Source organism: Phyllobates terribilis, unplaced genomic scaffold (assembly GCF_046119375.1).
Source record: "Phyllobates terribilis strain yellow unplaced genomic scaffold, ASM4611937v1 Scaffold_7__3_contigs__length_470593459, whole genome shotgun sequence".
In the NCBI taxonomy this organism is placed as follows: Eukaryota; Metazoa; Chordata; class Amphibia; order Anura; family Dendrobatidae; genus Phyllobates; species Phyllobates terribilis.
Window position 1 is genome coordinate 242,641,792 of NW_027362767.1, and position 27,197 is coordinate 242,668,988.

The 27,197-nt window shown below is 42.1% G+C and overlaps 1 protein-coding gene across 1 annotated transcript in view; it reads right to left on the reverse strand.

Annotated features, from left to right (window-relative positions):
* Positions 1-27,197, reverse strand: part of COL27A1 (collagen type XXVII alpha 1 chain) — a 285,000-nt gene that overhangs the window by 238,898 nt on the left and 18,905 nt on the right. Inside the window, exons 2-7 of the mRNA XM_073639999.1 lie at positions 24,461-24,531; positions 21,356-22,701; positions 10,955-11,008; positions 7,647-7,700; positions 3,917-3,970; positions 3,265-3,318 (exon numbers count right to left, since the gene is read on the reverse strand). Coding sequence (XP_073496100.1) covers positions 3,265-3,318; positions 3,917-3,970; positions 7,647-7,700; positions 10,955-11,008; positions 21,356-22,701; positions 24,461-24,531 — 1,633 coding nt within the window. The remainder of the gene's footprint in view (positions 1-3,264; positions 3,319-3,916; positions 3,971-7,646; positions 7,701-10,954; positions 11,009-21,355; positions 22,702-24,460; positions 24,532-27,197) is intronic.

Genomic DNA, 27,197 nt, shown 5'->3' on the forward strand with positions numbered 1-27,197 from the left:
TCTATGGGTGCTCAAAAAAAAATCGGATCCCATATAGATCAACCGTATATCATCCAATTTTTATGGAAAGATTGCAATCCTTTAACATATGAATCTGTATTTGATCTTGTAAATTTTAATAACTGCTGATGTATAAAAACGGATTGCGTATAAATAAAAAATGAGATGAAAAATTGCACAATGTCCATGTCTATGTGCAAACTGTTGTGCAAGCCGCCAAAACTTAGCCTAATGCACCATTCAGGCATTTTATTTTTTTTGCAAAAAGACGGACTGTTTGTCATCAGTGCGCTAGATCCAATTTTCATCAATTGATTTTCATCAGAATCCTCATTTAACACATGGATTTTGGAAGCAGATCTGATATTGATTTGTAGAGAATTTTGCGTTATAATATTGGTTCCACAAAGAAATTTTCGATTTGTAGCAAAAAAATGAATATATTCTGCATTAGCAGAGCTGGACAGAAACAAAAGGATCCTATGTCTGCCAACCTCTGACCACACAGGGAACATTTCTGGCTGCGGGGTGAAGACCTAATGCCTGCCACCAGTGATAAAACATACAAAGTCCATACAACCTGTCCTCCTCATAGCAGGTATTGCCAGGAAGCCTCCCACATGAGAACAGCACCTGCTCTTTCCCCGGGCGGGAGGCTCCTACAGATGAATTACCTCCCATCACACCTGCTGTAATGACACCTGTCAGATACACGGACTGTCCTAATAGAGCATGGCCGCCCTTCTCTGCCATCTCTGGTTACTTTACCCGGTATTCCAATACATTCATCTTAAGGAAATAATCTCTCCCCCTGACAAACTCCCCCGCTTTGGCAAACCTTCAGAAATCTGAGAGGCACAGAACCATTTCACCCCTTCCTAGTGGCCATCTATATTATATACTGCATGTGATTCTGTCATTTTCACTCTTGTGTGACATAAACATTCAAATAAAATGCTAGTATAAGTCACCATGTGCTCATTACATTCTGCTCCAGCCAAAAACAGCATCCACAATCAGTAAAGAGCTCCCTAAAGGCTTTAAACTGGCCAAAGAATGATAAAAATGTAATAAATAGACTGGTAGACAAGTCCATCATTCCCCATACGACCAGCTAACAAAGATATACAGATGATGGGAAACGATAACAGAATGTACGTATTATTGGGCCTCATTCAGAAGTGGGCAATTTGTCTCGTATGCTGAAAACGGTCTGATTTTAATGAGCGTTTTGGATCAGATTTTCACCAGTGTTTGATCAGTTTTTGCCATCAATGATTTTCTCATATCTTCTAAAAAAATGTGCAAATCTTCTCCTAGCCATTGCAGTGTTAATCAGGGACAGCACATGGGTTGCACACCGATGACACCAACTTGTAAATGTGGTTTTGATCCCTGACTTAGGCTGGAAAAAAAAAAAAAGAAAAGAAACGCAGAACATGTACGAGAAAAACGGATGTCTGGATGAGGCCTTAAGAGATGCTGAGTGCAAGAATCAGCTGAGATTCAGTAAAAGCAGCGAGTACCCAACACCAGACAGATCTCATACATCAGAGGTTGTGGATTATCACATAGCCGTCATTGGAGAAATGATCCCCGATAAGTGATTTTCCCCTTCTGCACTCTTAGCTCTCTCTTCCCCCAGGTGATGACACCCTTCATTATACATGTGTGACAGAGATGATGCGCCCCTCCTGCTATATCCAAACTTTGCACTTGAGGCGGTTTTTTTCACAAGTAAAAGATGTAAAAATTATTGTGAAAAATCAACCTGTAAAAATCACAAAGTCATTGAAAGCCACAACAACTGCACCATCTGAACATGCACAGATTTGTGTAAAGCAATCCACCGGGGAAAACAGTAACGACCATTGTAATGAGATTTGAAGAAATCTCATCCACTTGCTGCGGTGTTTTTTCACTGCAGTTTCTCCCCTATTTGTCATCCCTGCCTTCTGAGAGCCATAGCTATTGTTTTTTTTACAGGATGACTCCTATTTTTCAATAGCACCATTATATAGATGCCTAATATTTCTAGGTACACTTAAGTCCGGTGAATCCATTGTAGTCTATGTGGCTGTTCACATTTCTGTGTTTTTTTTGTGCACAGTGGTCTGTAAAAAAAACCCCATAAAACAGGCATGCTTTTTATCAGAGTCATGCATCAAAATAACCCTAAACAAGTCTATGGGTCCATGAAAATCACGGACAACACATGGTGTGAAGCATGCCACAATCTAATCAGGCAGACTGCATTAAAGTAGATGTCTAATGCAGCCTTAGAGCATATTCACATTGCGATTTTTGTCACATATCAGTGGCTCCATTAAAGATCCCATCTGAAGCCCTGAAAAACGGGATTCAAGAGCAAGCACTGACTGGGCCATTTACTTTAAGACTTTGTGCTCTGTGGCCTCAGCTTCAGCAGTTTCCACCCTCTTAAGGTAGGCAAAAAAGAGTGGTCAACATCACTTTTGTGCCCGCCATCACTTCTGTGCCCTCCTCAGGAAGGCAAGCCCATCTAAAACTGAGGCCAGGCAAGCACAAAGTGACTCTGTCTGCCTCATTAAAGTCATTAGGCTCCTTTGGGGGGAAATTCATACGAATCTCATTATTCAGGGCTAAAGACAGAAGACCTAACAAAGCCACTGACCTGTTGCCCAAATGCAATCTGAACCTGCCCTCAAACATTATTATGTTATGCAAGTCAGAATTGCTTTTTAGCTCTGCTTTTCCAGGGCAGAGCGGAGATCAATGACTACAACTTAGGTGAATAGTAGTAGGGAAATCCAATACATGTCATTTCTGAAGCTTCCCCCATACTTTACACTGCAGGTTGAGCCAGTATAAGCGCAAGCTCCTCCCCTGAGGAAGTAAACATGGTCGGGGTGATTATAACCAAATAAATTGCCAGTGAGAGAATTATCTTTTAACTGCCAGGAAAATGAGCAACATAGTAAGATCCTTGAGATCTACTTTAGGCCAGGATTAATTTGTTTTTGCAAAAATAACAGGGAATAAAATCTTTATTGACTGCACTAATATACAAAAGACTTGTAGAGAAATAATTTGGAAGTTGGTAGACACTACTGCTATGAGGACTGTGTCACAAAGAATCTCTAATCCAAGAAGAAAAGCAAAGACATATTTCAAGTAAACTCTTCACAAGGTAGTGAGGCCAAAATATTGGGTTCAAAAACAGCAAAATAGCAATCTACATCTAATCCTATTATAAAAAATAAATAGTAAATGAGAACAACTCACCTTTCGACCCAGCGGCCCAGGAACACCCGTCAGACCGGCCAATCCAGGATCTCCCTAGAGAAGGAAAACAATAAGTACATTGCTTACAGGAGATGTATCATAGACCAGACAGAGCAATAAGAGATGCCAGCCGTCTGGTGTGATACATTATGTTACTTGGTCTAATACACAAGAGATTAATATGTCGGTATCTGAACCGCACCATTGTTAGAGGCACAAGACTTCTGTGATCTCCTAAGAGCTAAGAAGAAGGAATTTCGCAAATGAAATAAATGAGCTATAACTTACAAAAAGCAAAAGAGAACAAAAAGTTGTCTGATCTAAATTGGGATATATCAAGCCAAAGGAGGAAGCAGTCTCCTCTGTAAAGAGCTATTAGGGTTATTTCCAAAATCACAAGTTACACAAGTATTAGTGAGCTGTATTTCTCCATGTAAAGTTTGAAGTGGACAAGTCTTTTAATATTAAATTGCTGCTTAGACAATATACACTACTGCTAGGTAACCGTTATGCTCCATTACCAATACACAACAATATGCTATAAAATAAAAGAGGGAAATAGTTCTTGGCATTGGCAGGACATGGCAATGCATCCTGTAAGAGTTTGCCAAGGTTTTAACTAGAGAGAAAAGAGATAACTTGATGAGAATACCTTTAATCCATTCATGGCTTTTCCTGGAGAGATGCCAGGATCTCCTTTTTGGCCCTGGAGAATACAGAATAAATAGAGCAGTCAACAGAAATAGAAAGAAGAGGAGATCCCGGTTTTAGAATGACATCACCTTATCCTCTCGCAGATGGAAGTGTAATGTAGACTTAGGCTCTATTCACACTGAAACGTCTACTACGTTTCGCTGCCTGTCTGACAAAAAGGACATGTTCATAGAAAAACACAATTCGAGTTTATTTGAACTCTGTTATTGTCATTAATGTCATGGCTGCCGGTCGGGACGGGGAGTCGTTTGAATCCCATATTAGTCCCATTTTTAGCGTTGCACTGCAGAAACTCAGTGTGAACAGGGACTTGTTACCTATTGTAGTAAAGGTTCTAGTTGCTGTGAGACAAGAGGGAACTGGGCAACTCAACTTGTTAATCTGCACTGTATGTGCACGCACAGGCGTTGAGGCGTTCAGGAAAAGCTCTTGCATTTGGGAGTTTTTGGAACATTTTTTAATTTCCTGAAGTGGCTTTGAACAGTTTTGGAAGAGTTTTTTTCTTGAGGCGTTTTTTTTTTCTTTTTGCAGCCTTTTAATTGGACAGTGCCTAGTTTGGAGTGGATTCCATCAGGAGCTGCTTCAAAAAAGTGATATGCGTTTTCTTTTTTTCACCTGTTCACAAGACCTGGTAGGTATCTGCTGATGCAACATCACTTCCCAATACAGAGGTAATAGGAACAATTTTACGTGCATCTGTGCCTTTATAAGGCAGATCTGTCACCATAACCCGATGCCCTGTTTAAAGCTCAAACTGATCAAAAATATGTGTATCAAAGAATACACTGGACTTAGTTGTGAGTCCACCGTCTTCATAAGGCCACGGCCCCACTATCAGTATTCGGTCAGTATTTTTTCTCAGGAGTGGGAGTCAAAACCAGGTGAGGAACAATCAGAGAAAAGGTATAATAGAAACAAGTCACCAATTCTGCATTTATCACGCACTCCTGGTTTTGGCTCCCACTTTTGAGAAAAAATATTGACCAAATACTAATAGGGGGCCGTGGCCTAAGGTGAACGCTCCACCAATCTCCACTGCCCCCTAACCAGTGGATGATGGGCACTGTGTACTGGTATATACCTGCCATCCATCAGTCAGTGGTGAAGGGGGCTAGAGGAGGCAGACAGTGTTGTGAAACATTTGCTCTGGATACAGAAACAGACGATGGTGACTCCCTGCAGTCAAAGTCACGGCTTCCTAAAAGAGCTTCTTCTCTTCTGTTTTTTAGTTTTCCCCACGAAGGAGCAAATGATTAAGACATACTGAATATATGGTGAATATTGACACAGACACCCTTCATCACATCTGTTCAGTAAATCTATGTGCAAGTGAAGGACACAAGAGATGTGTGGGAACAGAAAAACTGCCAGAGTTTGCAAAACTTTCTATTTCTATTCTGTTATTGGGAGTTAATCTCCCGTCCACAGACAATTCATGGGTCCTGCCTCCTTGCTGGCTGCTGTAGACCAGACGAGCAGCTCGGTGGTAGGTCTGTAACACATCCGAATGATAACCAAAGCTGTTGCCGGCTCTGAGGGCTCCGTTCTCAGCAGGTATGGGACTTATAATCTTTCCAGCTTCCATAAACGCTCTCGGAGCTTGTTAATTAGCTTTTCTTGGATGCGTGTAAGCAGCAGGAGGCTGAGGGATGATTTGACACAGCCATTCACAGATACAGTGCATCTGTCAGCTGGCGCTGCCAAGCTCAGATGGGTAATCTCTTCGCAGGCTGCTGATATCATAGCACCGCTGGCTGGCACCTTCCCATAACCCCAATCCTCCTGCTTACTTTTAAATGTACTCTACTTAATTTAGAAGCAATTTTCCAAATATTACACTACGAAATAGCTGTGTGACCAGTGGGGAATACATCATTGCATGTACGTAAAAAAAAGGATGTGGTGCGTGCATGCTCGCCTCGGCGAGAGTGCATGTGTTCTCGTGTCATATTTAACTTGCCTGGTCAGCATCGCCTACAATCAGCCCAGTTTGTATTGCAATATGGAGGGGAAGGAAAATAAATCATGGTGTTTGCTATTTTGTACAGGACCCCATACACATTAAAGTCAGCCGAACCTGCCGATATTATCAGACAGTCTAAAGTGTATGGGGGGCTTCCTGACTCTCCCTCAACAGATGATGTCCACCCTTCTTAATTTCAGCGGCCAATCCCTTTGTTCTCGGGAGGACAAGCCACTGTCAGAGGAGGTGGACACAGGAGCATTTGGCCAAGCAGTGTGTATTACTGTGTATGTTGAGATCGGTAGTCTGACAGCTATCTAATGTGAATGCAGGCTTTAACCTTAACGCTCTAGACCAATGTCAGACCTACCATTCAGGGTTAATTGCAGCCAATAAAGGGTTTGCTGGGAAAACAGGTGAGGATAGATCTGGATAACCACTTTGTTTTTCTTTAAAAAAATTCCTTACTAACTTACAAAAAAGTGGAACTACGCTCATCTGCCTCTTTTTATGGCATCTGGTACTTGTGGCACTAGTGACCCCGAATCTCATTAACACAGAAATGCCTGAGATTTCACTGTAGGCCATAGCTGGTAGATTCACTGAAATGTGGCTGCCAGCCTGGCTTTATCACACTGCTCCCTTCCAGAAATAGACAAGTTATGTCTACACTGATGATTTATAGCCTCAATTTGGCTGCAGGAAAAGTACATTATGAAGACCGGGGATGACTGGGAATACTATATGGACACTGCGAAAGGGAAAATGTTACAGATGGATCCCCAGATCTGGCACTCATTGACTATCGTTACACTGCCAGGCACATTCTTGATCAATCGAGCTGTTGAATTAAAGCCAGAGATTTCCACTAGATGGCGCTCAGCACAGACCAGGGGCTTTGTATTGTCAGATGATACTGTCCAACTGTTATAGACAGGTCTGAAGAATAAAATGCATGCTGTCATCCAGTCTGTACAGCCTGCCATCTGTATTATAGAGGCAGCTATAAAAGGGGTGGACAGCACCTTCTTATACTGCAGCCGCAAGATTAATTCAACATTAATGATGGAAGAATCCACAATTTTTCCAAAAGCCAGGCTGAATACCATGGTAAATGTGTAGCTCTATCAGCCTAACATTCCTAATTGGGAAGGAAGGTCTAAAGAGGATCACTCCTTTAATGAAGACAAGGTATAAAAAAATATACCAGGGTGGGATTTTTCACAAGAGCCTCATTGCTAAGTAGAGAGTTGTACAGAGACCCATTGAAGTCTATAGGACTTTATTCATGGTTCTGATTGCAATTTGGCATAATCGAAGATATAAAAAGTTGGCCGTGCACCTGGGGTAAATGCCACCCAAATAGAGATTCCTCATAACCACCCTTCATACACATGCATGCTCTCTTTGGTTAAGCGTCCATGTCAGGATACTGATGCAACAGTAAGGCCATGGCCGCACTATCAGTATTTGGTCAGTATTCAATCAGTAATTTTTCCTCAGGAGTGGGAACCAAAACCAGAAGTGTGTGATAAATGCAGAATTGGTGACTTGTTTTTATTCTGCCTCTTCTCTGATTGTTCTTCATCTGGTTTTGGCTCCCACTCCTGAGAAAAAATACTGACCGAATACTGACCAAATACCGATAGTGGAGCCGTAGCCCAACATGTGTGTATATGCTAAAGGTAATGTGACAAATACTGACCTTTGTGCCAGGGAGTCCGGGTGGTCCAGGATTTCCATGAGGGCCGGGAGGACCCTAAAACAGAAAAAAAAATTATATAGGTTCTTGTTATTGTCCTCTTTGCACGTTCTGACTAAAAGCAAAAAAAGAAAAATGCAAAATTACGCCAAACTAGTCCTCCAATATAAATGTCAACATGTCAAAGGATCCACCATTAGTAATTCCTTAGCGTATCCACGTCAGACTTCAATGCTGACACTCTGATTTCAGACATGGATGTGCCTCAGATGGGTTCATTGATCGATGTGAGGATTTGCCCCAGCTGAACACCAGCTTTTCCATACAGAATCCACTAGAAGAATGAAAGATTAAAAAAAACAACTTTCCAGTCAGGTCACATCTACAGATATCACTCATGCCACCTAGCAGGGATCTGTAGATGCGACGCCACCAGCGCTGCTCGCCTCCCGATGCGGAAATGAGTAAGTGATTACTTCTTTAATAAATCTATCCACAAGCTCATTGATGCTCCAACAGTGAATATAGTAGTGTCCATCCAGGAGCCCGCTATGTAGCAGAAGTGAAGGTTTTTGGGGGCTAACTGCAGGGAGCCATGGGCACATCAGCGTTTGGGAATGCCCTTTTGTCATCAATAGATGTGTCGCAGACCAGATACATTAACATTGGGGTCAGAAATGTAGTATATTTAAAGTAGAAACTAAGACAGACCCTTGGATTTCTGCTGCGGATTTGCAGTATTTAAACCACCAATGATGCAAGTGTAAATTAGAAATATTCAATGGCGTTAATCCGCGCATGGGCTCGGGTGGAAGATGCGAATCTGCAAAGGAAAAATTTATCGGCCTTTTGAACAGAAATGCGGATCTCCCATTAAAACCGATAGGAGGCTATGGATGGCTATCACGCAGAGTCCTGTTATTCCCCTTTTTGGCACCCTCTTAGAGAATTCCCCCCACAGGTGTCACTATTTGACAGAATTATGCAGACTGCACTAAAAGCTAAAATGTAAGAAATATGACTTTCTTCCTTTTGGACATCTGCGTGCACTACATCATCTTTACAATAAAAAGTTCACACAAGGATGACATCCCCTGAGATTTTCATCATCCCTCCCTTTATGTAATATGTCTGCGGTAAGGATCACTGGATGTAAACTGCGAGAGATCCGTCCAAACGCCAGACCCATCGCTTTCCAAAGCAGCGATGAAGAGTGGATTGAGTCCGGGCTCCGTAGGCCGGGTTACCATGGACGTATTACACAGTTACGCGTCGCAGGAATCCTACACTGATGTGCTAAATATTTCTTTGTGGCTTCGTAGTATTTTCATTTACTGTACAACAGAGAAGTTTAGTCTATGACCCGGTTCAAGAGACAATGGAGGACATTTATAAAAACTAGTGTCCGGGCAAAACAGTGGTGTTACCAATGGTAACCAGTCAGAGGGATGATTTATTACCTAACCTGCCCGAGAAAGTGATTATAATGCATTGGTGACGCCCCCGTGTTTACCAGCCTATAAATGCCCCTCATTGTGTGAATCAATGAATTACAACATGTACGTTCCGCCATCAAACAAATATGCGCTTGAATCTAAAGGAGCATCTTAGAATTTTCTCCAGACTAGCCAAACCAAATAAGAAGTCTTATATGATTTACTCCTTAGTTAATGTGTGTAAATGATGTGTGCAGAAGTCATAGCGGAGGATCTGAGCCAGTTATGAATGAAGACCAACCAAGTATTGATTTCCTTTTTACTTCATGTAATTGGAAATGCTATCTTTGATGATCCAATTAAAGGGAGTCTGTCGACCTCCCAAAATACAAATTAAACTAAGTAGAGAGTAATATGGGGTCTTAGCCCCCATAAAAAAAAAAAAAAAAAAACATGCCCAATATATGTAGCACTCGCAAGCATAGAGTGAGCTCTGCCTGAAGAGAGTCGACCTGTATGCGCGGTGCATGGTGCAGGAGCCGCTGCGCACACAGACCTCTCTGCTGCGGCTGCGCGCTACACTGATACACCTGGAAGAGTAGCGAGCGACGCAGGTTAGTGGTCTGCGCCTGAACGCTTAGTGTGATTCCCATTTTGGATCAATGGGGATCTGACGATCAGCCACCACCGATTTGTTGGTTAAAGAGAATAACACTCCGTTGATCACTGTGGCCTATTCATTGCATACCAGGCACAGTGCCATATATGTGGTAGTGACTGTGCAGCTCAGTACCGTCTACTTGAATGGGATTGAGCAGCAAATAGCCGCAGCACCAGGTATAGTCACTACCAAATGCACAGTGATATCTCTGGTAATCAAAGAATAGGGTGCACTTGGTGTGGGGATGCTGAAAGTCAGACCCTCAAAGATCTAGTATTGATGGCCTATTCTAAAGATAAAGATCATCAACATCAAAAGTCCTGGAAAACCCATTTAAAGAGACATTCTAAAAACTAATACAATCTGGAAAATGTAATAATATTGTCTTATATTTAGACAAGATGTGCTAAATTTATTACAAATGTTCATGGTGGATGGCCAAAAGATGCACCAAATTTAAACATTATACCAGGTCTTCGCTGGCTTACTTCCATATTTTTTAACTTTTATGTGACAATAAAGGCATGAGAAGTGCTTAAATATTTATTAAATGTGAGCCAGTATTCTGGCATAATTCAGCAGTAAATCTGCTCCACTGTGTCTAGTACAGGACCTGAGAGGAAAGGTCCTATAGTAGGCATAACACTGTGCAGAAGTATTACCCAGTGTAACACACACTTGTCACAGTCTTATTGCTTAAAACTTTGTATTTAGGCCAACCCTTGGCCATATGCTCAATTAATATATATTTATATACATCTATTACCATCCTGCGAGACATGGTGCTGTGTCTCAGTGTAATCACTGCCAGTGTCTCCTGTGTTAGAGTGTGAACCTGTTATGAAGGTCCCTGTACTGTGCTGCCCTCTGTATGATTTCCATTTACCAAGCAGCTCACATGATCATGTTACACAGCTACTTAATGAAAGGTTCGAGACCTGGAGAAAAATTCCTATTTCAGAAGCAGAATTAGGTGGTCATGAGCTATAACATTCACCCATGTGACTATTATACCTGCTTTATTGGATTGCACTTGATTTCACCTATTGAATCTCATACTTTAAAGCATAAAAAAACAGAAGGCATAGCTGTCCAAAGCAACCCTGGTTCCTTACTTACATGTCCTGAATTTAAGAGTTATCAGTACCATCAGATGAAGAATATACTGAGTGAGTGGATTTTAGAGGGAGGAGATGATCAGTGCTGTTACTTACTCTTGGACCTCTTTTCCCAGGTGGTCCAGGAAGTCCCGATGAACCAGGTGGTCCCTGGAAAAGAAAAAAAAAGGTCAATGGATATAAAAATAAATCTACATTTGCAGTTACTAAACACACACATTCATAATAAAATAGTAAGACAGTCTAAATGATATATTGTATGTCTTATATCCAGTTCTCACTATGATATGGGCCAGAAGGCTGAGGTATATATCACCCATGGTTTTATTGCAATCTTTCTGAACAACTTTCAACAGAATAGCGTATTATCCCAGTCTATAGTCTAGGGTAGTCCAAAAGCTCACTTTTACAGGTGAATCGCAGGCATTAAATAGGACCTGTCACTTGCTATAAAAATGTATTTTTTTACCTGGTGTAAATGCCGCTGTTGTGTTGAATCCGGCGTTGTTTTTCTCCATTCATGAGATATGGCCCCTTTTTCCTTGTGTATAGCTCTAAGCTTCTTAGCCAACTAGGCAGGTCCTCAACAAGATGACCATGGAGATGAGTTTATGACCACACCCACTTGGCATTAAAGATTATATATACACAGGGAAGAGGGGGTAACATCTCAGAAATGGAGTGGTGCAGGAACAAAAGAAAAGCAAAGCCAGATTCAGGAGAACAGCGGCATTTACACCAGGTAAAAGAAAATACATACAGTATTTAGGACAAGTGACAGGTCCCCTACTCACAGGACAGTGGTTAGATTGCTACTCTCATTATTCATTATTTGCAGGCAATACTGCTAGTATATTTCTCTTTGCCATTCAGTCACTTCTTGTTCCAATCATATAGTCTCCTCCTTTCCCATGATGCTTGATATCTTATCTGTAATCGTATTACACTTCGACTCTATGGAGAATCTGTCCAGGTCTGTTTTCAATCAGTTCCTATATCCTTTACACCTCTATATTCAATACAGACCCTTATCTCTTGGGTATCCTCCTCGCACAGTACAGAAAACCTACTATCCCTGACCTTTCCACCATGTTCATGGATTCCAACCAGTAGAGAGCAGGCAATCAATGAGGAGGTGCACTGTATCCTAATGGTGGGCAGATTAAAAAAAAAAGAAAAGAAACACTGTCGAATTTATGTAGGACTTTGCCTCCATTGGCTTTAAAGTAAGTTGCATGAGATCTGTCTTTAATTTTGCAGTTTTTTTTTACAGCCAAATTGCAGAGATTTGATATCATGTGACCAATGCCGCCATGTAACTCCAGCATTATAAATACAGATTGTGTATGTACTGGTGTGTTGCCGCAGTAGAAATACTTAGATGCTGCAGTTAAAGGGGTATTCCTACAATGGAAAGGTATCTACTATCCATATGATAGGGGATAACCTACTAATCATAAGGGGTCCACATTCACAGTTATCAACGTTTACGATAGGGGATAACCTACTGATCGCTGGGGGTTCGACTACTGGAACCACAGCGATCCTGGTGACAAGGCTCTGAAGGGCCCAGTTCCCAGGATTGCTGTGGTTGCAGCAGTCGAACCCCCAGCGATCAGGAAGTTACCCCCTATTTTAAGGACAAAGGATAACTTTAAATTTCAATTGTGGGAATAACTCTTTAAGGCCCATTGACACAGGGTGAAAAGCAAAGGCTCACTCCTGATCATTGTTTTGTGTAAGCAGCCAAAGAAGAAACTAAATGTATCCATAGGGTTTGTATCGCCGTGTGAATGGGTCATAGAAGAGTGATGATCAACTTGTATATAGTCAATCACCACTGATTTATGGCGAGAAATCTCAGCATCTAAATGCCCCTTTATACTGTGCTCTCAATCCACGCTCCCCCAAAATTGACAACTATAACAATTACCAATGGCAGGCAATAAGGGGTATCACACTGACTCCATACAAACAAAAACTATAAAATCTGTGCAAGCGCCACAGTAGTTCTGTTAGTTACTATAGTCCTGACATTATACTGTATTTATGAACCATAATAAGGACGTGGGAAAACAAGGCCTAAATCTGTTAAAAGGGTTGTACGGTCAAAATCCACTGATCACTTATTGATCGGTGGGGACCAGACAGCTTGGACCCACGCCGATTGGCAGAACTTTCATCCCAAGATTAGAATGGAGCATCAGGGCGCACGCTCAATCACGCTCTATTCATTGCCTATGGGGCTGCTGAGCGCTGGCACTTGTTTTTTCCTACAACCTCAGAGAGAATGAATGGAGCAGGGTAACAAAGTGCCCCATTGGGGATAACAATTCCTATTATTTTATCCCCCATTGCATACTATAATAAATTAAAAATATCATTGCAAAAAAATCTAATAGCGGTGAAGTTCCTATAATCTCGACTTCATTGTGCAGTACAACATTTTTAGCATTTTGGTGTACTAGCAGTAACATAATGGAGAATATTTCATTTATTATTTGTAAAAGCAGTGTGGTATTCGCATTCTACCCTTTGGTCCATATAAGAAGACCAATACCCGGATCAGACGATATTTTTTTTACGCTTTTATTTTTTCCTCTCCTTCTTCCATAACTTTTATATTTTTCCATCAACAGACGTATGAGGGCTTATTTTGTCCAGGATGAGGTACAGTTTTGAACGACAACATTGATTTTACGGTATAATGTACTGAAAACTGGAAACAAAAAATAAATAAAAAGGAGGTGAAATGGTGGAAAATAAAAAAAAAAAACATAATTCTGCCATTGTTTTTTGGGTTTTGTTTCTACGTCATTCATTGTGTGGTTAAAATGACCAGACAACACAATTCTCCAGGTCAGTATAATTATGGTGATGCTAAACTTATAGGATTTATTTTCCATATTTATTGGTTAAAAAAAAATTCTGAGCTTTTACGGACACAAAAATATCAACAGGTGCTGGCTGTATAAGGCATCTGGCATTTGCCTTGTTTGGAGTGGTAGCTGCTCGTGAGGGTGCTGGTACACTTGCACCCAACTCAATGTGTACTAGTATGTCCTAAGTCTGGAAGGGATTGAAGATCCGTGATCGTTGGGGGCATTGTTGGATATTCTGCATTAGAGCCATTGAGCTGCAAGTTACGCCCCTGCATGCCAGACTGAACAAGCAATTTAGGCTAATAAAAACATCAGAGCGGGCAAATGATTGTCCATTATCTGCCAATGTTTCAAGTCTTAAGACTTTCAGCCAAAGTTCACCCTAAGATACTGACTTTTTCACTGGGCAACGGAAAAACGAGGGGCCTAAATGACCATCCTATTTACCATTTTTCAGCCCACGATTCACATTACGTAAGTTTCGTCTCCTCGGGATGCTTGCTGTACAGAATCAACTAGTGAATTTTCTCTTTTCAAAGTGTGAAAAATTGAAAAGAAGAGGAAAAGAGAAGCCGGTCTGGCAGCTCTGTACGGATATTCTACAAAATGAGAATATTTTATATGACATATGGATGTAATACACAACATCTGCGACAGGGAGGGAACTACACTGAGAAGAGTAGGCTGCATTAAGCAGCTCGCTTCTTCTCATCTGTAGGACGCTTATATGGCTTTAATAAATGCGCACATGGGTATTTATACCGTAAAAATGTAAACACGGCTTCCACTTTTTGGCACCTCTGACGTGGAGAGTGGCCTCAGAAGCATTTGGAGAGGATGTCAGTGCGCTTGGCTGATGAACTGTGAAAACGACATTTGTGGTGAGTCTTCTACTGACTGGGCTGGTCCTAATAAAGTGACAACACATCCAAACATCAAAATCCATATAGAAATATATTTTTGGGCCCACGCAGGTGGCGTTTTTTCAGCTCCGTGCAATCTTCGACCAGCATGGAGTCATCATGCAGTACCCATGTTGCATCTGTAAATGTCAATATGAGATGAGAGGGTGTTTTTTCCAAGTTTTTTCTGGGTGTGGTGGGAGACGTCGGACAGAAAAAATGGTGTCATACTCCATCGGAAGTCATATTACGAAGATTTTCTGCCCTAGAAACGTCTATTTAACCCCTTCCATTTTTGCCCCCATTTTTTCTCTCCTTCTTCCATGAGCCATGGTTTCTTTATTTTTCCATCCCCATAGCCGTACAAGGGCTTGTTATTTTTAGGGACGAGTTGTAGTTTTGAATGACACCATTCATTTTACCATATAATGGTACTGAAAAATGAGAAAAAAAATACAAAAGTGCGTTGAAATGGTGGGGAAAAAAACCCACAATTCCGCCATTGTTTCTGGGTTTCATTTTGACGGAGTGCATCGTTTTCATAAAGATGACCTGGCAGCATGATTCTTCAGGTCAGTACGATTATGGTACCACATATAAGTTGTTTTTTTTTTATTTAGTGGTTTAAAAAAATTCATAACTTTTGCAAGAAAAATTTTGGGTTGAATTGCTGTTTTCCGAGACCTGTTACTCTTTTTAATTTTTTCTGTCGATGGAGCGGTGTGAGGGCTTGTTTCTTTGTGTGGCAAACAGGACTTCATAGGTGCACCTATCCATCCCCTTAATCTCGACGCGGGTAGTGGGAGGGGGCCGGGTGGCATTTAAATGGTTAAAAGCAGCGATCGGAGGACGCTCCTGTCGCTGTTGATAGCGGCAGATGTCAACTGTTTAAAGACTCCTCCACTCGCTCTGTAAACCCGCACCGGGGCGTAGGACGCACTAATATGTCCTAGGTTGTGAAGGGGATAAAAATGAATGTTTCAGTTTCTGGAAAAGCTGGCTGACAACCAATATGCTTTTCTCTAATCCCAAACTTATATTTCCAGGTGATTTTACATATTTTAAGCACAAAAAAAAACTCGTAATACCTTTCTATGGGGCAAATTTCTACAATTTGTGTCAGAAATAATAGAAATCTTGATGTATATGTCTGAGTTATGGAAGGAACTGAACAATTCAATTCTAAACACAAAGTCTGACCACTGACATCACCAAGACAGCAGCCATAGTACCACTGCAGTACCAAATGAGCCAAGAATTCAGCAAGAAAAGCAGCAGCCAATCAGATCTGTTCTTTCATTTTTTAACCTGCCTTGAAAATATGAAAGCTGAAATCTGATTGGTTGCCATGGGAAACACCTCAGCTTTTAGTCTACCTGACTTTTTCTGATGAAGTCTAATGTGTTTTATAAATCTAAATTTTTACACGCGGACACTTTATGACTTTAGTCAACAACTGCAGCCACTAAATTACCTAGGCAATACTAAACGACAAGAGGAGCAGCTATCACATAATAGCCAATCAGAACTCCTCTTTAATTTCCTAAGGTGCACTGGAAAAATGAAAGATGAAATCTGATTGGTTGCCATGGGAAACACCTCAGCTTTTAGCCTACCTGATTTTTTTCCCATGAAGTCTAATGCGTTTTAAAATCTAAATTATTAGAAGCGGACATTTTATGGCTTCAGTCAACAACTGCGGCCACCAAATGACCTAGGCAATACTAAACGACAAGAGGAGCAGCCAACACATAGTAGCCAATCAGAACTCCTCTTTAATTTCCTAAGGCGCACTGGAAAAATGAAAGATGAAATCTGATTGGTTGCCATGGGAGACACCTCAGTTCCTTGCCTACCATTTTATCCATATAAACCATCTAGTATTTCGGCATTAAAACATGACAAAGTCATGAAATCGCCAAGAAGCCATGATTGTTTTCCATGTTTCTTATAATTTACACAAAAACCATTGAATAAAGATAATTCAACTCTGCCATTTAAAACCTATATAAAGATGTCAATTCCCTTTCAACGTTGTCATCGTTATAAACCGATTCCACCTTTTGAACGATATTTATAATAGTGCGGTATGAGCCATTCAGCAGTCATTTTCTTAGCAATTTGAGGCCTACTCACCAAGATGGCGCATATTGGATTGATGAATATGGCGCAGTTACTGGACAGTGATACCACAGAGTTCACTGAACCAGACAACTGGTGCAATTTTATTGCTAAATTTGACATTATCCCCATTTTGAACCATTAAATAGGGTTGTCCCACAATGGCCAGCCCTGCCCAGATGCCCCATTAGGATATATTGAGGTCATAAGTCCCTCACTTAGGAACCCATCCTAAAAATGGAGAGTCGCTGTGTGCTTCCGACCTGGCGTTACCACACATTATATAAATGGCCATTCCTCCTGTCATGTCCCATTTTCCACCTGAGGAGAATTATTTAATAAAAAAAATATCTATTTTTTTCTGGGATGGGAAGTTTATTTTTTCTTTTGTAAACGCGCTGCATATTACAGTATTACAGGATCATGAATGGGATTTCACAAAATATCATGTAGGGGCGGCAGAGGAAAAAACAAAACGAAGAATAAATTGACCCATGCATGATTAAAACCTGCAGCATGTCGATTTATGGGCAAATCTGCAATGAAATTAAAAGTCGTTATGGATTTTGCAGCAGATTTGGCTGGCAGGAACAAATCCTTAAAGGAGAACCATGTCAATTCAGCCATAGGTCACCAGGGAGGGCTTTAAGTGGTCAGCGTGCACCAACCCAGGCTCAACAACGGATACAGTATTATAACCATTCCTTAGACCTCATTTATAGGACTTTTTGGTCTATGTGATGTCCGCGTGTGAACGGATCAGTTATAGTCTATGTGCTATTGCACTACTTATTGACCGTTTTATGGCCTACAGTGTACAGGCAGGCAGCTTCTGCCCCTGTCCGCAATGAGGACAAGTAATTGAAGCTGCACATGAACCCAGCCACGTCCACAGGATTAGTTTATAATGGCCGTCCACGTACCAGGGGGATATAGGGTTACTAGAAGGTAGTTCCTAATATCTTCTGCAGAAGCACACCGCTTCCCGTGCATCCCAGCTTCTTCCTTGCAGGAGGCAGTTGCTTCTGCTTGAGTGACAGTTGGAACTAACAACATTGCCGCACCGCTGGCCTGAAGTGGCGCTCTCTGATGCTGCAAGCAGAGGCAGCTTTGCCTTTGCAGCACTGGATAGCACAGTTGCACTGAAGCTGGCCAGTTATCAGTACGCTCTTGCGATTCAGCCAGGTTTAGAGCAGTGCTTAGAAGTTCTAGAGTAAAGAGCTTATAAATGATGCACATGCTCGGCCACCTCTGCTGGACTCCAGAGGTGGCAAACAATGAGCAGTAAACTATAAAATTACAAATCTTTCTGTTCTTGAGAGCAGAGGGGATTTTTATTCCCAAGTAAATTAAGAAGAACATGAGAGTAACCCTTTAAGTTCCACCCACAACACTCCCAGCACCGGTTTATCTCGAAACACCTACAAAACCTGCCCCCTTTTGATCAGGGATGGCGCAAAATTGTCAGAATTGCTTCTCAAAATTCAGGTCAGTCCCAGCTTAGGATCAGTTGGCAGATATGAAGTCTGAACCCTGAATGTTATAATAACAAAATTATAATATGGCCACCGCATGTTATTAATTACCCGTTAATACTGCAAAAGAAATTTCATATTGTTCAAATTACTTGTGATTTGTTAAGTCAACACAGAGAATATTTTCTGCCGGTAGCCATGCGCTGAGGATCCAAGCGTACGCTATCGATTTTAATTCCTAACAGCTAAGCATTATGTATTGTAAAATATTTGGAGACCACCCTGAACAAAAGCCATGGTGGGGAGGGGGTGACTGTCAAGTTTCCAGGCTCCGGTCAGACAATAACTCGATTTCTCCATATCATGCATCTGGAGAACATCATAAATGAGCCTGCCAATCTATTAGAAGAGATAGCAGAGGTTGATCCTGAATCAGAGCTCGGTCCGCACTCCTGTAGAGTGCTCATTAACTGCTAATAAGAGCGCGGTTGTTTTACTCTTGGGTCTGAGAGAGGGATTTCCCTGGAATTAATGTTCACGGCTGAACAATTGACAAAAAAAGTGATTCCTTGGTCGAGAGCAGGAGGAAATGAGCTGTGATCTCACCAGTATAGGCTGCCAGTAATGTGTGTGACTCACTCCCTTGTCCAGTGTGCACCAGTACGTTTCGCTCTGTGCGCTGGAGGACACTACAACTGCACCTGGGCTCGCGCCCCTGTCATGGAGTCACTTTCCTGGCGCTCAGGAACTATAAATTCATACAAATGTATATGTGAATGTAAGCGGGATACTCCAGACTACTCCTTCCATGTAGACACAATAACACGTAAAATAAAACCGCATTTGTATACATTGGTAATCCACCGACCGGGCTGCCCTATCACTTAGGATTACAATAGTGGTGGCGATTTTTTGGATACTGCCCAAATGCTCATTTTTTAGTTTACCAGTGAAGTCAATGAGGTGAGGAGGACACTGACTGCTGAGGGGGCCAAATCTCAGGACTGATCAAAAATGAAAATGTCTGTTATCTATCATTACTGATGATCAAAAAGATTTGCAGGACTACCTGAGGTCTGGCGCAACGTTATCATTGTGGAGCAAAGCACGCATGACTTCGCACCAAGCCTACTAATCAGAATAGGCACCAGAGATGCAAGCAGTTCGGTGGTTCGCAGGGTTTTGGTCTGATGGCAGTGGACTACTGACATGGCCCCTAAACCTGGATCATGTGCATCTATTTTGATCATCTCTATCACATATTACTTCTTTGGGGATTTGTAAGGCTATGGCTACCTTAATGCCCCCTTAAACATGAGACGAAAGTCGGCCATACAAACCTATTTCGGCAGGACCGGACGACCACCTGATGTGTATTGCATCCTCCCAACTCTCCCCTGATAAATGATGCCGGGGAAGAGAAGGATCGGGCATTTAGAATTTTAATGGTACCATAGAGATAAGCTGTTTCCAGAAGAATCTGGCAGCGATGTTCTCCTCTCTCCTCAATTGAAACAGATGAATCCTTGGAAGTATTGAGTGCCCATGTGTATGGGGGTTGTACTGAATAAATGTTGAGTCAATAGCTATCTTGTGTCTATGGGCAACCATAATGATCATGGTATCACATTGCCTCATCACATTCGTTGACCATCAATGGGGTCACTTTTTGAACTTGAACCTTGCAACCAGCTTGGACTGGCCCACAGGAGAACAGGGGAATCCTCCGGTGGGCCCTTTTGCATATATGAGCAGTACTTGGCACAATATACTTGAATCACTATGTACAGACAAGGTCAGCATCTTATTCATTTAACAATCTACCCAGTTCATGGTTATATAAATTTGTAATTGAGGGTAATGTCACATTTACATGTAGCTGAAAAGTGGGGTCCTGAAGTTAGTTACTGGTAGGCCCTTGGCACCCCAGTCCGACACTGCTAACTTTTCATCCACATTCATTGCTTATCAAAGCCGTAGATATAATTACATCTAGCACTTTTCCCTATTTTACAAAACATCATAACTACAACAGGTACATTATGTCACATCACTTTCCTAATGATACCGTCACTGGCTGCTGCCGGGGGCTTATTTTGTAGTAATAATCTTCTCTTTTAGCTCTCGGCCAATTACTTAGTCCCTTTGCAGACCGCAATTGTAACATCTGCTAGTTAGAGGAAACATCCGTCAAAGTAACTGCTTTCCGATTTATCCTAACATCTGTATCAGGAAGCTTTCAGCAACTTTTCAGCGGTCCCTACCGTACATGAAGAAGTAGGTAACCTGCAGCCGGTGACGTGTTCCCACACGTGGTCTTCGCTTACGATTCTAAATCCAACACTTCGTCTGCGGCTGCACTGCAACCAAAGGTGTCAGACGTTTTGAAAACTTTCCTTAAGATTGTTTTAGGAAATACTTACGTTTTAGGCTATTTTTACACGTGGAGGATTAGTTTTGGATTTTCGTTGAGGAATCTGAATTTTCACTGGCTTATCTGATTGGTAAAATCTACATTTAACAAGTAAAGGCTTTAAATCACATTATGCTCAGCCTTTCATGTAAGGAGGGTGCGGTTCACATTGCGTTTTCACCTACTATCAGTGGCTCCGCTGGGTTTTTACATCAGGGATTTGTATGTTTGTGATGACAGGGCCACTGACTTTAACGATGCAGTCATATTGTGCTCTGCTGGACATCATTTTCAACAGTAAGCACCCTATTTGACATGGGCACAAAGGTGTGGTTGATAGCGTCTTGGTGCCAGCCTCCAATAGGCTGTTGAAAATGATGTACGACAGAGCACAATGTGACTGTCTGCATCATTAAAGTTAATGATCCCATCAGTGCAAACGTCTAAATCCCGTTTTCCAGGGCTTCAAACATAATCCCCGGTTGACCATGTATTTTGGCAAAATCTGCACCAACTCATTATGAAGGTTGGTAGAACTTCTGGTTCCACCACAACAGTGTTGGCGGTGCCCCAAATTTTGCCAAAAGCAGGAAGAATCACAAGCACATGAAGTCCCTCCTGGTCAATGGCATTACATTCCCAACATTTTAGTAATATGGATTGTAGCATGCATCATAGATAAAAAAAACATTGCTTCAACTTACTGGGGCACCCTGATCCCCTTTGGACCCAGGAGGTCCCATCAAGTAAGGAAATGCAGTTGGGTCGAGCCACAGGTAATCGTGAGTGACAGGTATGTTGGTGAATGCTGAAGGGGAGGTGTGATGAAATCCAGATCCTGGTTTGGTGTAAGGTAATGAAGTGGCCGTCGAGAAGACCTTGGGGCTTACGGTACGATGCTTCGGAGTACTCGGTCGCATCTCCAATGCTGGTTTTGGAACGGTGGTGTTTGTACTCCTGGGATTTCCGGTGCTTTTTTTAACCTGTTTAGATGAGGCAGTTGTTGCTGGAGGCCTGGTGGTTGATTTTTGGTAGGTGGTCTGCTTGGTTGTCTTTTCGGATTGCAGCTGCTGCCTCTTGATCTTAGTAGTAGTAGCGTTCTGGCCAAGCGATGCACTGAGTTTGGTAACGGAGAGCGGAGGTTGTCCTGGTGGAGAAGTTACAGTCGCGGATATCCTGAGGGCCACGGTGGCTGTCCTGGTTAAGAGGCTTGAAGAAAGCTGAGTGTCAGCTTTGTGAATGGTCGGAGGTGTTGAAGGTTGCAAGATTGGCGTTTTTGTCGTTAACTTCACAGAAGGAATCTTAACTTTGGCGTTGGTTGTCAAGTTTGTTTTATTGGGTGCTGTCTGTGGAGCAAGGGTGGAAACGTTACCGGGAGATCTCAATAACTCTTGAATCGGAGGCAATATGGCTTCTTGGGGTAACAGTGGAATCAGAGGCGGCAGGTTCGGCCGGTAGGTATCGGCTTGCCTGCACTGCTTCTTGAGATATTTACAGTAATTATGAGCTGCCTTGGCGGAAGGATAAATATCAAACTGGCATAGAGCACCTTCAAATTGTATAGTCTGCTGGTTCAGCTTTCCCAGCATAAATACCCCGTCAGAATCCATCGTGTCATCTCTCTTTATTTGCAGGTTGGCATCAACCCTTTGCTTCCCACAAGAAGTATACAGAGTCACCTTTTGGCTTTGAATATCAACGGCCATATTGTGCCACTGGCCATCATGGACATTGTAATCAAAATATACAGACTTCTTGTCGCCCACGTACACTATAATTTTCCCAGGGATGAACTGCAACCCGAGCTCAAGTTTTTTCTTTTTGCTTTGGACAGTGAATAAAAAAGCATTGTTAATGCGATGGGAGCAGAGGCTCAGCACCAAAGTGAGATTGTTTCCTAAATTCGGGGGTATGACGGCGAATATCGGGGCTTCGATACGCGCTCGCTGCGTCAAAATAATTCCCGATTTAAATGGTATGACCCCTTCGGGAATTGGGCGGCTGGATGGCTTGCTTCCCATGAGGCCCAACTTCTGAAGAACGTCCACATCTGAAAACCAAAAATATAAATAGGTTACGATCATGTGATAAACATTCAGAGCGAGTGGGTTAACGTAGAGAGCGGGTCTACAGCTGACAAGCAGACATGGCTATGCTGCGTCCTAATCAACGGCTGACAAGCAGCTGGGGCCGCTGCTGCCTCTTAACAAGAAGCAGTTGGGGGGTACGGAGAGCCCTGGGCAAAACGTCAGACTTCCCGTTTTTCCTCTATATTGTGGTCAGGATGCCAATCACATGTCAGGATGTAAGAGATAAAGGAAGGACTTCAAAACAGAAAGTGGACATGAAAGATTTATTCTAACCAGTATACAGTCAGCTTCCTATATACGGTCCTCTGTATTACAGCGCCGTGATTGCATCTGCATTTACACAAGGCTCTGTTCATTCTCAGACTGTCTAGTCTATATATGTACTGTGCAAATATACATCCACATTCATAAATCTCCTGCAAAGTCTATACTGTGCTAAGGTGGGGCGACTAATGTCCCTGCAAGCGGCTCCTATCTACGGGCACATGCACAAGGTGGAGTTATAGATCCATACAATGCCCATCATAGGGACAATGCATACAGTTTTTTTTGTGTGAATGGACCCTAAGACTTAAATATCACTATACCGGCTCCTATTTCTGTCAAAACCAATGTATAGACAAAGAAGGGGGCTGGCTTAGCTATTGAAACGAGCAGTTACTCTTGAGAGATGAAGTTGTGTAGCATTTTAATTTAAAGGGGATTTCTGTTTTTCAGAAACCCCCTCTCCCCTTAAGAAAAACAAACTGTGCTTTACCCACCCTCCTCAGGTATGGCGCAGAGTCTCCGCCGCTGCTCCCACTGTCTATTCTTGTTTGCAGCGCTCACGTCAAACAGAGCTGCAGGCAATCAATGATCTCAGTGGCTCTGCCTGAGACGCTCAGAGCTACCGAGCTCACCGATTGGCTGCAGCGGTGTCAAACTAACGTCAGCACTGAAGACAAGAACAGACACCGGGAGCAGGACCGGAGACTCAGCACTGGACCCGGGGAGGTTGAGAAAAGCTCATTTTGCTTTTTAAAGCAAACTGCATCTAGGTAAAGGTGTTTTCTGGAAAGAGAGGACCCCCTTGAAGGAATATTTTTTTTATCTGGACAACCCCTTTAGGTTTATAGCTCAGAATACCTATCTGTTCCAAGTGCTTCTGTGTTCTCTATGAGAGAGCCGCTGACAGGCTTCTCTGCACATGGCAGAGAACAAATGGATCAGCAGTCCCATATAGGACTTTCCGCTTTATTATCTTCCCAGACATCTGTTGGGGGGAGAGTCAGGAGAACCCCGTACACATTAGACCATCGGCTGCACCTGCCTCTATCAATGGGTTCGTCAGACGTTAGTCTAATGTGAATATGGCCTTACCTCTACCTAGTTTCCTACTTCTTTGTTATGTCCACGATCTCCTCTTTATCCAGCCTCCTAGTCTCCTTCCGCTGCCCTCATTTCCTCCCCTCAGACAGATTAGACTTTTTGGGATCACATGAATAGATCATTTACATTCCCGTCTTTGATTTTTATTTTTTTTTGCAAATAACGGCTGCCATTCACTTTTTTATTCTTTAAATATAGTATTCAATATCCTGGGAATTCTTACAGCACAGCTGGAGCAGGACACAAAGTCCTTCAAACAAGTAGTGGCCTCTGTGACGAGAAGAGCAGGTGTTTTCACACAATACCCCCATATCTGTACAGTAATGGAGTATTAAAGCCAAAATCATTTACCTTCAGCTGCTCCCTGAGAAATATCCAGGCAACAGGAAACATAGAAAAGAATCCAAAGAAAGAGCGATCTCCTGGAACAAAATGAAAATTGGTTTAAACTGATAAAAATGGCAAAAATATTGCATAATAAATGTCTTTCCATAGTGCACAAGTTAGTATCCCAACATCTAACAGTCTATATTACATCAGACGCTTTTGCTGCTGCTCTGCCCCTGTTCCATGCTTTATACTGCAGCTCTGCTTTTTTAGATTAGCTTTAAAAAAGGTTATACGGCCATTTACAATTTTTGATAACTGCTCAAAATGTTCTAAAATAATAACAGGAGTAATTCACACCCCATTGATTCCATAATCATCCCAGCACTAGTTCCTGCTCCATCAGGAAGGATATGTGATTGCTGCAGACAATCACTGGACGCAGCGGTTAAATGTCTCCTACTGGTCTCAGGACTTCCTGCTCCATCAATACTGTCATATAACCGCAGCAGCCAATTAGAGGTAACATAATTAGGGTTGGCTGCTGTGGTCACGGGTCTGTTCAGATGAAGCAGGGAGTGGAGAGACCAGCAGGGACAGAGAGGTGTCAGAACAGGGACAATTTCTAAGTTGAGTATTACTTATTTTTATTATTTTTTGCAATTCTGAACAGTTTTTAACAAATTTTAAGTGACCAGAAAACCCACTTTAAGTTCGCAAAATTAAAAACTTGCCAGGAGCTAAATCAACAGTGCAAAATTGGAGCTTATAAGGTAATTGCCACATGCCACAAGAGAGGAATACCCCTCAGTTCGTACGGGGAGATAGTCATGTATTGTATGCTTGTATCAATGGTCCATGCAGCTACATAGCCGACCACGTGGCACCTAAGTATTGGTGGTGTGTTGGGGTCTTAGGCTTCTATAATGGGGGTCACACGAGACAACTTAAAAAACTGCATCATGCATCCAGGTTATGGACCTAGCAGGCAATTCCGCATTTGATCAGTAATGTAAATTGTTCTCTAAATATCCGATGATTTTACCAACTTTAGTACAGTGCTGGTGAAGGTCACGATAAATCGCACCACGTTCACAAGTGGTGACACTGAGTCACTGTCACCATCGAGAAAGGTCAGAGACACTGAGATCTCCATTCTGCTAACACAGCCGCTTACACTACATCATCAGGAGCACAAAGGGCACCCTGGAAAATAATGACAACATACACCCACCCTGACCCCATCTGCAAAACACAATCCATTGTTACGCTGGCACGATGTGAGATTGCCATTTAAACCGGTCAGTTCAGATAGAGGTTATAGTTATTGGACTGCGGCCATGGATGTATTTCCATGCACTGTGTCTATGTCACCATCTGGGTGCGCTCTATTGTACTCCTCATCCTGGTCCATGAACAGAATACCAGAACTACAGTAAAATGCTGGCGCTAACACCTTGGAAAACAATACATATATCATGTATTATAGACCCAATTACAATTCCTGTGTCATAGACATCATATAAGACTACCATTTTAAAAGAGAATCTATCAGTAGGTTTTCATAGGTAATCTGAAAGCAGCATGATGGGGAGGCCGAGACCCTGATTCCAGCGATGTGTAACTTACTGGACTGTGTTTTTCTGTTTCACTAGTAGTGTTTTATGAGCAGGAGATTATCACTACAGGACTAAGTGTCTCATGCCCCCTGGTCCAACCACACCGCCACCACTGATTGGCAGCTTACTTTGTATTGACAGAAAGCAGCCAATCAGTGGTGTGGGCGGAGTTATACACAGCTCTGCATTTGAGCTCTGCAAGATCTGCAGCAGAGAAAACAGGGATTACATCACAACTGCTGAACCCAGTAAACTAAGTGACACACCGCTGGAATCAGGGTCTCTGTCCCTACATCATGATGCTGTCAGATTACATAGCAAAAACCTGATAACATATTACACGGCAATATTGCTGTAAGTTCAGAAGTGCTTTGCAATATTGTAATTGTTAAGAACTCAGCGGTGATGCCAAAAGGATGGCACAAGATCACTAAATCCACTGTGTCCCAAAGGATTCATGCGCCAATACAGAAGGTCATTGCTGGCGCTTTATAAACAAAGATTAGCAAGAGGCTGACCGTGGTACTGGAGCATCTGAGGTTACTACGGTAGAAAGACATTCTTTGGCTAGTAGAAGAGGGTCTTAAATGAGGGTCTTCTATTATTAACATTCTCTAGTAGGGTAATTGAAAATAGATTCTCTATAAAAAAAAGATAACCCCCAAGATACATCAACGTCCCATTACTCTGGGTCCAGACGGAGAGTTCTGCAGGCTACTTTGTCACGACAGTTTTTAGGTCAGTCCATCTAGACTTTTAGCTAAGATCAAAAGAACTAAAGTTGCAAAATCTCCAAAGGTCAAAAGTTATTATTGCTCAAGCAAAAAAATTACAATTCCCATAAACCACAATGAGCCGCTTGTTTAATGGGATAATGATGCAGAGTATTCATTCATGAAACATCAGCAAAATTCCTGCCAAAAAAAACGTAAATCCTAACAAATGGTACCAAACCTTTAGAAATTGGTCATACCCATTATTGGGAATAAGCAGCTTGTCTTATAGATTTACTGATGTTTTCCCAGAAGTGAGGACAGAACAGAAGACTGCAACATGGAGCATGCTCCGCACGTTCTTGGAAAAGCGCCAAGTGCCAAAACATTGAAACACACACTTTGGCAGGGAATAACAAGAGAGTGGAA